General features: G+C 40.1%; 1 protein-coding gene across 4 annotated transcripts in view; it reads left to right on the top strand.

The window, feature by feature from the left end:
* SIL1 (SIL1 nucleotide exchange factor) overlaps positions 1–12,448 on the top strand; it is a 250,768-nt gene that overhangs the window by 133,429 nt on the left and 104,891 nt on the right. For all 4 annotated transcript variants that reach the window (XM_010850316.1, XM_010850314.1, XM_010850312.1 and 1 more), the window contains exon 4: positions 6,489–6,609. In XM_010850316.1, coding sequence (XP_010848618.1) covers positions 6,489–6,609 — 121 coding nt within the window. The remainder of the gene's footprint in view (positions 1–6,488; positions 6,610–12,448) is intronic.

Genomic DNA, 12,448 nt, shown 5'->3' with positions numbered 1-12,448 from the left:
GCCAACTTTTTCACTCTCCACTTTCACTTTCATCAAGAGGCTTCTTAGTTCCTCTTCACTTTCTGCCATAAGGGTGGTGTCATCTGCATATCTGAGGTTATTGATATTTCTCTCGGCAGTCTTGATTCCAGCTTGTGCTTCTTCCAGCCCAGCGTTTCTCATAATGTACTCTGCATATAAGTTAAATAAGCAGGCTGACACTATACAGCCTTGACGTACTCCTTTTCCTCTTTGGAACCAGTCTGTTGTTCCATGTCCAGTTCTAACTGTTGCTTCCTGACCTGCATACAAATTTCTCAAGAGGCAGGTCAGGTGGTCTGGTATTCCCATCTCTTTCAGAATTTTCCACAGTTTATTGTCACAGTCAAAGGCTTTGGCATAGTCAATAAAGCAGAAATAGATGTTTTTCTGGAACTCTCTTGCTTTTTCCATGATCCAGCGGATGTTTGCAATTTGATCTCTGGTTCCTCTGCCTTTTCTAAAACCAGCTTGAACATCTAGAAGTTCACAGTTCACATATAGCTGAAGCCTGGCTTGGAGAATTTTGAGCATTACTTTACTAGATGTGTATACACATACATAAATTTCTTATCTCTGATTCAAAGACAGAGCCTAGAAGCAATGATAACCTAGTAATAATTAGCACATCTGTTATGCAGATCAGTTCAGTTCAGTCGCTCAGTCGTGTCCGACTCTTTGCGACCCCGTGGACTGCAGCACACCAGGCCTCTCTGTCCATCACCAACTCCCGTAGTTTACCCAAACTCATGTCCATTGAGTTGGTGATGCCATCCAGCCATCTCATCCTCTGTCATCACCTTATCCTCCTGCCCTTGATCTTTCCCAGCATCAGGGTCTTTTCAAATGAGTCAGCTCTTCGCATCAGGTGGCCAAAGTATTACAGTTTCAGCTTCAACATCAGTCCTTCCAATGAATATTCAGGATTGATCTCCTTTAGGATGGACTGGTTGGAGTGCTCTCTGCAGTCCAAGGGACTCTCAAGAGTCTTCTCCAACACCACAGTTCAAAAGTATCAATACTTCGGCGCTCAGCTTTCTTTACAGTCCAACTCTCACATCCATACATGACTACTGGAAAAACCATAGCCTTGACTAGATGGACCTTTGTTGGCAAAGTATTATGCAGATAGTGGATTCTAAACACTGTTCTTCAATAAAAGAACTAGAACTCCTTGAAAAATGGTTGATTCAAAGGCTGGGGAAAGGAAAATTTAAGATAAACTTGGAGCTTCTTTTGGAGCCAGAAAGTAAGGAAATACTTGAAAAAAGAAAATGATGGACAAAAGGGACTTGTCAAAGGAACACAAGAGTTAACCTGAAGAAGCTCCTAGTTGCCAAAACTGAAATAATTTGAGCAACAAAATAATGATAATATTGGACTATAACTCATAGAATAAAATATCTTTGAGAACATATTGATAAGATAAATAAGTATATGGAGAAGTGGCAGTTTTTCCTTATAGTGAAATTTTAATTCATAAATGTGTAAGGAAGGGAGTAGAAAATTGCTATTAACTGGGACTCTGTAATAACCTAGAGGGGTGGGAAAGGGTGGGAGGTGGGAGGGAGATTCAAGAGGGAGGGGACATACATACAGATACGGTTAATTCATGGTTACGTATGATAGGAATCATACCAATATTGTAAAGCAATCATCAATCAAAAGTAAATAAATATAATTATGAAAAAATTAAATTACAAAAAAAATTGCGCATAGACCATCACCACAGTGATAATTGTTGCAAGTGGATTCCCTTAATTGTGTGCAAAGGTTTGAGGAAAAAGGGGATTTGTATAATCTCAGTGTTTCTCCCATGATTTTCTTTAAACAATTCAGGGGTTTTTAGTATACACACAGTATCATGCAACCATCACCACATTTTCATCCTCTCCAAAAGAAATAATTCTTACGAGTGGTCATTCCCCACTCCTCCCTTCCTCTAGCCCCTGGCAACCATTAATTTACTGTGTCTGATGATTTTTCTATTCAGTACCTTTCATATGAAAGGAGTCATATAATAATATGACTTTCTGTGTCTGTCTTCTTTCACTTAGTGTAAGGTATTCAAAGTTCATCCATGTTCTACTATATATTAGTATTTCATTCCTTTTTTATTTATTGTGTTTTTTATTGATTTACTTCTTTATTCCAGTTTTATTGAGATACAGCATAATGATCTAAAGTATTTAATTCCTTTTAGTGGATGAATAGTATTCTTCTGAATGGCTAGACTGCATTTTGTTTGTTCATTCCTTAGATTTGATGGACATTTGGGTTGTTTTGCCACATTTTGGCTATTGTAAGTAATGCTGCAATGAACATTCATGTAAAAGTTTTTGTGTGAACATATTTTTTTAGTTCTTTTGTGTATACACTAAGTGCAGAGTTGCTTGGTTCATATGGTAACTCTTTGTTTAACATTTTGAGGAAATGCCGAACTATTTTCTACAGTTTGCCATGATTTTTGTTTACCACAGTGGAAAAGCTCAGTAGAGATGGCTTTTGTTAGTTGATCAAGACCAGTATCACCAGTATAAGACATGTTGACATCATGAACCCTTTGATATGATGTTTTGGGAAGAGCATGACATAATTTCTCTGGTGCTTCTGTCAAGGTGGCATGATTTGAGTTTAATCATGACAAAACCCAAACAATCCTGAATAACTGATTAGTATTTCTTGAGGGTGTCAGGGTCATGAAAGACAAGGGAAGACTGAGGAACTGTTGCCAAGTGCAGGAAATTAGGGAGAAATAACAACCATGGGCCATATGGGATCATAGCACAAAATAGGACCTTAGTTTCCACTAAGTTTCCACTTAGTTTCCACACTGTTAAGGTTTGAAAAGGATCTTTAGTTTGATTACTAGTATTAGTTTCCCAGTAGTTGTCTATGGCTATGTAAAATATTAACATTGGGAAAAGTCATGTGAGTGATGTATGGAAACTCTCTATATTAATATTCTTATAAGTTCTGTGTAAGTTTTTCCAGTGATCATGTATGGATGTGAGAGTTGGACTGTGAAGAAAGCTGAGCGCCGAAGAATTGATGCTTTTGAACTGTGGTGTTGGAGAAGACTCTTGAGAGTCCCTTGGACTGCAAGGAGATCCAACCAGTCCATTCTAAAGGAGATCATTCCTGGGTGTTCATTGGAAGGACTGATGCTGAAGCTGAAACTCCAATACTTTGGCCACCTCATACGAAGAGTTGACTCATTGGAAAATACCCTGATGCTGGGAGGGATTGGGGGCAGGAGGAGAAGGGGATGACAGAGGGTGAGATGGCTGGATGGCATCATCGACTCGATGGACATGAGTTTGGGTAAACTCCGGGAGTTGGATGGACAGGAAGGCCTGGCGTGCTGCGATTCATGAGGTCACAAAGAGTCGGACGCGACTGAGCTACTGAACTGAACTGAAGTTTAAAAGTAATTCAAAGTAAAAGGTTTTAAAAAGATATCCAGTCATTTATTCTTGCTCACATGTCTGCAGATGGGCTAGACTTGGCTGACCATGGTTGGGCTCAGCTCCAGTCTGCAATTTGGGTCCACATCTGCTCCATGGGTCTCTCATCCCTCTTGGACCAGAATGCTTGTAGAGCATGTTCTTCTCACAGTGATACACAATTCTGAGAGAAGCCAAACACACAAACACATTTCAAACCTCTGTGGCACATTTGCTAACATCCTGCTGACTAAAGCATGTCATAGGCCAAGTCCAAAGTCAAAGGGTGAGAAACTACTCCTAGTAGGAGGGACTGTGAGGTCACACAGTACAGGGGGTGGATGGAACAGAACTGGTGACAGTGATACAATCTACCACTCATATTTTTCCCCCTCAGGGAGCTAATGTTAGGGAAACAGACACTGCAGGCTTTGCAGGCCTTTTTGCCTTTCTGGGTTCCTGTCTTATTTTCTGATTATCCCCTTCTCCTCTACCTCCCAGTCCTTAAGTGTATCTGGTGACTTTTTGGCTCTGCTCCGTTCTTCTCCAGTATTCCGCTCCCTTCACAGAGGCTCTAGAAGGAAGCAGGTTAGATCACACTTTATCTCTAACTTGGCCTTTTTCCCAGTGGGGTGGAAACATTTGAAATACTGGGTTTTCTGTTGCTTCTGCCACTGCTGCTGCGGCTGGTTTCATGTATTTTAAATGAGCGTAACCCATATTTTAAGTTAATGTTATTGTGATTGCTCTTGCCCCCTGTGGTGGCTTATGTGAAGGGAGTAATTTTGGAATTTTCCCTAAATAAAATAAATTGATTCACATGAGATCCTAATCTCTTCCTTGGCCAGTTTAGCACAGTCTAACTTGTTATTTTCTTGAACTTTTAAAGTCATGTACTTTTTCTCTTTTTTATTTCTACTTTTGATCAAAAGTCTGAAAATTCAAGGTATTATTATTGTTACTATTATTCTTACTGGTATTAGTATAAATTACTACTAAAAATAACTATCAACATGACTACTGATTATTATGAATCTACTTGCCCTAGTAAAAATCTTTGTTGTCATTTCCTTATGCTACTAGATAACTCTAGGATTTTCTCACTTCCATTTTTAATTTTTCACTTAACAAATAGTTACTGAGGATATGCCATATGCTTGGATATGTGATAGACCCTGAGAATAAAATGGTGAGCATTTTTATTAGCCAGATAAATAAAAAACTTAAGATATAAGTATTGATTGTGATAAATGTGATTGAGTAAAAGGGTCATGGTAAAGAGTTCCCTGGTGGTCCAATAGTTAGGACTCAGTGGTTTCACTGCTGTAGCCCTGGGTTTAATTCCTGGTGGGAGAACTAAGCTCCCTCAAGCTGCCTAAGAACTAAGATCTGTCAAGTGTGGTCAAAAAAAAAAAAAGAAAAAGAAAAATGGTCATGGTGTTGTGAAAGCCTTTGGGGGGCAGCCAGATCTGGTCTGGGGAAATAGAGGATGCCTCTCAGCTTCTCAGATGGGATTGGAAGAATGAAGAGATGGAGGCTGGGGTTGGAAGGATTGTTCTGGGTAAAGGGAACAGCAGGTGAAATGCCCTGTGGTAGGAGGAAGCATGGTTCCTTTTGTGGAATGGAAAAAGGCCATTGTGGCCTAGAGCATGGGGAATGAGGAGTGGACAGGTTTGAAGAGGCAGGCAATGGCTAGATACTAAACAGGGCCTTGTTGACCAGTGTGAGGATTTTCATCCATAAGAACTGTAGGAAGTCACTAAAAGGTTTGAGGTGGGGGAATGACATCATCAGATTTGTATTTTGAAAAAAAAAAAAAAAAATCATTCATTGTAAAGAGTAGTTTGATTAGGAGGTAATTATAGTTAGTAGAGGGCAGTTGGAAAGCTTTGGGAGTATCTGGAAGAGAGATGGTGATGGTTCTAAGGGCAGTGGTGGGGAAGACAGAGAGAAGGATGTAAATTCAAGAGAGACATGGCAGGAAAAACATGAGATTTGGGAGATTGATTGGATATGGGAAATGTAAAGTAGAGAGAATATCAAAGATGATCTGCTTAGCTTCATACATTTGGAGATGGGATTTTTTTGTTTGTTTGTTTGTCGTGCATGGCTTTGGGATCTCAATTGAAGACCAGGGGTTGAACCTGGGGCCACAGCAGTGAAAGCACCAAATCCTAACTGCTAGACCACCAGGGAACTTCCTTAAAGATGGGGTTAATATTAAAGAAGTTACCTCTTAGCCCATGGTCATAGGAATAGAATAGAAGTTATCAGTTTTTTGTTGTTTTTGCCAGGATTTGGCCTCCTCTCTTCGAAGAACCAACTTCCTCAGCCATTACTTTTATTTTCCTACCCCAAACTGGGCTTTAAGTAGTGCTTCAAGCTATCAGCCTCCACAGTCCTTCCAGTTCTTCTGGCCTCTTCTGTTCCTTGCCTCTTGAATGCATCCTGTCAGTTTCTGAGTCTGAATCTTTGCATGAAGGACTCCATCTATTTGGGATTCACTTTTTCCCCAGTCTGAGTCTCACTTCTTATGTCATTTAACACCTGACTTAACCTTATTCAGGGAGCCTCTGCAGAGAAAGGTTTTCCCATTCTACTTGAACATACCTTTTTAAAAAAATCTTGAAGCCTTATGGATGGATTTGAGGTTAGAAGTGGATCATCACACACATACACTTATGTACTCAACTTGGCTTTTAATTTTTAGTCTAAGGTAAAGAAACTCCCTGCTGAAGTGTGATGGCAGGAACAGAAAACAGTTGTCTTGGCCTGGTGATTCCTTGGCTCCTTGGTTCTCTGATGGAGGCACAGTGGTTGGTGTAGCTTGTAGTTCACTATCATCTTCCCAGAATTGAGAAAACTTGAATTCTTGTTACATCATTGCTCTTTTACGCTCAGGATTTACCTGAACATTCCGAGAGAACTTGTGCTGTATGCTTCCCTTGAAAGAATTTTTCATGTTGCAGTGTCGCTCCAAGTACCATATACCTGATAAGCCTTCTCTGTCTTCATCGCTTCTAGGTCAGGCTGTTCCTGCAGGATCCCACGTGCGGCTGAATCTCCAGACTGGGGCAAGGGAAGTGAAACTCCACGATGAGGACAAGTTTCAAACTAATTTGAAAGGGTTGAAAAAAGGCAAAAGGTACAGTGTCAAGCCTGGGACTAGGAGACTGACAGCATTGACCCTATAATGCTGAAAGTAATGACAATGTATTGTTCCTTTTTTAAAATTAATTTTTAAATTGGAGTATAATTGCTTTACAGTGTTGTTAGTTTTTGCTGTACATCTGCTTGAATCAGCTGTATGTGTATATGTATCCCCTCCTTCTTGAGCCTCCCACTCACCCTCCACTCCCATCCCACAGCTGTAGGTCGCCACAGAGCACCTGGCTGAGCTCCCTGTGCCGCACAGCAGCTTCCCACTAGTTATCTGTTTTATACATGGTGATGTATATATGTCAGTGCTACTCTCTCAATTCGTCCCACCCTCTCCTTCCCACCCTGTGACCATTCTTTACATCTGTATCTCTAGCCCTTCCATGCAGATAGGTTCATCAGTTCCACTTAATGTATTATTTCTTGCCCAAATACATGTGGATTTAAAATTTTTTGAAATTTAATAGCTTAGAGTTTATGATAAATATTTCAGGGTTTTATGGATGTTTATTTCTATGGTCTTTGGAAAGAAATAGTTTGCAAAGCAAACTGATACTTTAAAAAAAGGCTGTAGGGGAATGCTTAACCTGCTTTAAAAATGAAGTCTTTTTTCCCAGTACTTTAAGAGCACCCATTTGAATCCCAACAATTAATGCGCTGATTCCAGATGAGTCATCTATTCATTAAAACAGGCCTGTTAGGCCTTCTGCTTTACAGTAATACTTCCTTGGTGGATAATAAAATTGCATTTTAAAGTCTTTAATTCAGAGTAACTTTTCGTCTTAAAACAGGCTTTCTTATAGTATAAAAGTTCTCCAGTGGTAAGAATTGCCTACTTTGTAATAATCAGTTTAGTTGATTTACCTTTGGGCAATTCATAGTCTCTATTTTTATGTTTTTTTTTTTTTTTTTCTTTTTGACTTAAAAGTTTTCTTTGCTTGCTATTTCCTGTGTAAGGGAGGAGGAGGCTGAGGCATGGGGTTATAGGGGCTGTTGGAATTGTGCAGTTTGAAAGGTCAGTATAAATACCAACCATAAAGTTTCTAACACAAGGACCAGTAAATTATGGCCTGCTGCAAAATATTGGGGCTAATGCCTGTTTTTGTATGACCCACAAGTTATGTGGTTGTTAATGGTGTTTTATGGTCGAAAAAAAAAATAATATTTCATGACTGAATAAAATTATGTGAAATTTGGATTTCAGCGTCCATAATTAAAGTTTTATTGGAATATAACCATGTTCCTTCATTTATGTATTGTCCATGGCTGATTTCCTGCTGCACTGGCAGAGTTGAGTAGTTGGGAAAATCGTCCCATAAGGCCCACAATATTATCTGGTTATTACAAATAGTTTCCTGTCCCTGTTCTAATATGGCCGTGTCTTGTTTTATTGCGCCTCACTTTGTTGCACTTCTCAGATACTGCATTTTTCACAAATTGAAGATTTGTGGTAACCCTATGTTGAGCAAGTCTATTGCTACCATTTTCCAACAGCATTTGCTCACTTCATGTCTTTGTGTCACATTTTGGTAATTCTTCAATTATTCAAATATTTCAAACTTTTTCATTAATATTATATTTGTTATGGTGATCTATGATTAGTTCTTTGATTAGATCTTTGATGTAACTATTGTAATTGGTTTTTTGGCTTATATTGTTTTTGTCATGTATTTTTTAATTAAGGTATATACTTGTTTTTTTAGACATAATGCTGTTGCACACTTAATAGACTATAGTGTAAACATAGCTTCTATGCACCAAAAAACTGATGTGACTTACTTTATTGCAATATTTACTTTATTGTGATGGTCTGTAACCAGTCCCTTAATATTTCTGAGATATGCCTGTTCATGTAAGTATTGGGAATCAATCATGGATTGAGCAAGGTTAGTGTTACTCAGTCCTTGGATTTTTATTATTTTAGCAATATATTGAAGTTAGAGATGAGGCAGAAGGGGACCTGGCAAAAGGTCATCCATCCTGTCCATGTGGCACTCACAAGATCACAAAATAGCTTATTCAGATTTGGGCATTTTTCACTATCAGAAAATTCAATTTTGTATTATGATCTGTAAAATAAGGAGCTATTTGTCGTCCTTATCGTCACCTCAAACTGGGACGGATCTTTATTTTTCCCTGCCTCTCCAGATGGGCATGTACCTGGAGTAACACAGGTTATATGATGATTACTTTCTCAGAACCATCAAAGAAAGAATCAAATCTCATTGTTGTAATATCCCTCCATTTCTAGCATGCATATACATCTTTCAGTGTCTCAAAGTATTTAGGGAAAGTGTCTCAAAGTATTTAGAAAGTCTTTTCTCACATCTAAGCCAAGTATTATTTTTGAGTAAAAAACCTATTTTTTCCCTGGTTTAAGAATATTGAGTTAGGAACTTGGGAAGTTTGGTGCTTTTTTATTAATATTTGTTGGTTTTAATATTATGAAAAGTAATTTCTCCAGTACCTGGCCATACATAGATCATCAGTGAAAGAAAGAAAGTGACGTCGCTCAGTCGTGTCCAACTCTTTGCGACCCCATGGACTGTAGCCCACCAGGCTCCTCTGTCCATGGGATTTTCCAGGCAAGAGTATTGAAGTGGGTTGCCATTTCTTCCCCAAGGGATCTTCCCGACCCAGGGATCAAACCTAGGTCTCCTGCATTGCAGGTAGACGCTTTACCCTCTGAGCCACCAGATCATCAGTAGGAGCACTTACTGCTTCACCTGTTGCTCCTGTCTTTTTAGACTAGAAAGAGCGCCATCCATGTGGTCTATAGTAGAGACACCATGAGAGAGGAATATTCATTCCTACTTCTGCCTCTTTACTTTTCTCCTTTGAAATGTTTCTGAGGGCTCTGCCTTGGAATGTCCTCCAGGGTAAGCTGGACATGTCTTCTTCCTTCTCAGTGTTTATAGGTAGCAACAAATCTGTTTGAACAGAAACCCAAAGACATTGACAAGGTGGTTGAGGGTGTTCAGTGCTGTGAGCTCAGTGAGTCTCTGGTAGTGACTTTCTCCTCTTGCAGTGAACCTCCTTCTGTGCTCCTTTAATTCCACTTCACAGTGTCTTCCTGCTTCTTCAGTCCTGGAATGGGAACAGAGACCAAAGGGCAGGGCTAATTTTCAAATTGTTACAATATTTTGTTTACTGACTTAACTGTTTTGAGAAACAAGACCCACAGCTTTCCATCAGTCTGTCAAAGAAGTTGGTGATCCTGTGAAGTTAAGGACCACTGGCTAGAGAGATGGGATAGTCCATTCAGCCTAATCCACAGCAGCTTCTCCACTAGTCCTGCTGGGCATGTGACTGGCCACACTGCTACCTAGAGCTACAGTTTCTGTGACCTCTAAAGCCCAGAAGAGGTCTCCTTACTCTGACTTGTCCCAGAGGGGTCTCTGGGCACTTGCTGAGTTCAGTGTACAGTTGGCTCTCAACTGGTGTTCCTCTTGGTATTTGTGTATTAGACATTGCCATCTTCATTGGTTTTAGTCTGTATCCCTGTCAACTTCTCCATAGTACAGCTTTTGCCTTGGAACAATCAGCTTTTTGAGTCATCCTCTTACATTTAGAGGACCAAACTGCATCCAAGTTGTTCCATATTGGGTTGTGTATTTGTTTGTGTGTGTTTAATTGCTAAGTCCTGTCTGACTCTTTGTGAGCCCATGGACTCAAGCCCTCCAGACTCCTCTGTCCATGGATTTTTCCAGGCAAGAATGCTGGAGTGGGTTGCCATTTCCTCCTCCAGGAGATTTTCTTGACCCAGGGATTGAACCTGCGTCTCCTGTGTCTCTGTATTGACAGGTGGATTCTTAACCATTGAGCCATGTAGGAAGCCCTGTTGAGAGCATTTACCACAGTATAATATGGTATAATAGTTAAGGGAGTGGGCCATGGATAGGACCATTTACTTATTCCACCATTCATTTCACAAAAGACCTATTGAGTGCCTGTGTGCCAGGCATTGGGGATACAGTAGTAAATAAAACAGACAAGACTCTAGCTTTATTGAGGCTGGCAAGCAGGAAAAGAGAAATAAGTATGCAAGTAAGGTAATTATAGATTATAATAAATACTAGGGAAGAAATGAGGTGATAAATCCCTGATGGAGGCTATTGGATTGGCCGAAAAGTTCATTCAGGTTTTTCTGTACCATCTTGTGAATAACCCAACAACCTTTTTGGGCAACCCAATAGAAAGGACGGTTTGAGAAGACCTTGTCAAAGCCTGAGACCTGAAGGATGAGGGGCACTTAGTCATGCAAGAGGTTAATTTTATAGGGTTAGAGTTAGAGCAATTCAGTCAGAAGAAACAAGAAGAGTTCCTGGCTTTGTTAAGGAAAGGGCTTTGTCAAGTTCAAGAAAAAGGAAAATGATCAGGGTGATTAATGGGTAGGAGAAGGAAGAAGACTAATATGAGATGAGATTGGAAAGGTATGAGGGGCCTAATCATGTGGAATTTTGAGGAGCATGTTGAATGTTCTTCATTTAAGTAGAATTGTAATGGTGAGCCATTGGAGGATTTTGGGTAGGAGAATTATTTAATGTAATTTAGTAAGATCATTATATTTGCTATGTATACCGAGGATAGGTTGAAGGTGGACAAGAGATGAACAGAGACAATTGGAATGTCATTTCAGTGGGTGAGGTGGTTTAGTCTGTGGTGTGTAACAAAGAGTGGATGAATTGGAGATTTAATTTGGAGGCAGCAGCAATAGCTTTACAATTTAGGGGTTGGAAAAAGGGGAGTAGGGGTTCAGGTAAAGCCTCATTTGGGATTTGCATAACCAGGTACTGGAAGGTACTATTTATTGAAATAGAAAAGATTGAGAGGGGGACAGATTTATGGAGAGAACTGTCAAGACCTATGGTTTAGGTGTAATAAGTCTCAGGTGGCTGTTAAAGATCCAAGATGTATCAGTAGTTGTACAGGAGTCTGGCTGGTACTCAGGGAAGGGTTTGGGTCAAAGGTGTAATTTTAGGCATCACTGCCTGATAGATATTTTGAATTATCTAGGGGAGAGTGTTAGTCGCTCAGTTGTGTCTGACTCTTTGTGACCCATGGACTATAGCTCACCAGGCTCTTCTGTCCAGGGAATTCTCCAGGCAAGAATACTAGAGGGGCTTCCCTGGTGGCTCAGACAGTAAAGAATCTGCCTGCAATGCAGGAGACCCAGGTTCGATCCCTGGGTTGGGAAGATCCCTTGGAGAAGGGAATGGCAACCCACTCCAGTATTCTTGCCTGGAGAATTCCTTGGATAGAGGAGTGTGGTGGGCTACAGTCCATGGGGTCACAAAGAGTTGGACATGACTGAGACACGCGCGCGCACACACACACACACACACACGGAGAATGTAGAGATAGAGAAAAGATTGTTCAAGATTGAACTCTGAGGTGTTCCAGCATATAGGATTCAGGTAAGAGATAAGGAACCAGCAAGAAGAGTTAGAGAAGGAGCAAGGAAGAGGAAAAATCCCAGAGAATGTGGCAACAAAAAGCCAGGAAAGGAGAGTGTTTCAAGGAGGGAGGGGTGAACTGTGTAAATGCTGCTGAGTGGTTGAGGAACAGGCACTAGTGAAGAATCCATTGGATTTGACCATTGATTATTGGTAATTTTGATGAGAAGTTTTAGTGGAGTTTTGGGAACAAAATCCAGGTTGATGCATATGGCAATCTAGCATTCAAGGAGGTGTGGATAGTGAATGAAAACAATGTGTTCATAAAGTTTTACTTAATCTGAACAGAAGCAGAGAAATGGCATGATAATTAGAGATTGTGGAGTCAAAGGGGTGTTGGTATGCTGATGGGAATACTCCAACCAAAGG

This window comes from Bison bison, unplaced genomic scaffold (assembly GCF_000754665.1).
Source record: "Bison bison bison isolate TAMUID 2011002044 unplaced genomic scaffold, Bison_UMD1.0 scf7180017864291, whole genome shotgun sequence".
Lineage (NCBI taxonomy): Eukaryota > Metazoa > Chordata > Mammalia > Artiodactyla > Bovidae > Bison > Bison bison.
Note: the sequence above shows the minus strand (reverse complement) of the source record. Positions and strands in the feature narration are given on the sequence as shown.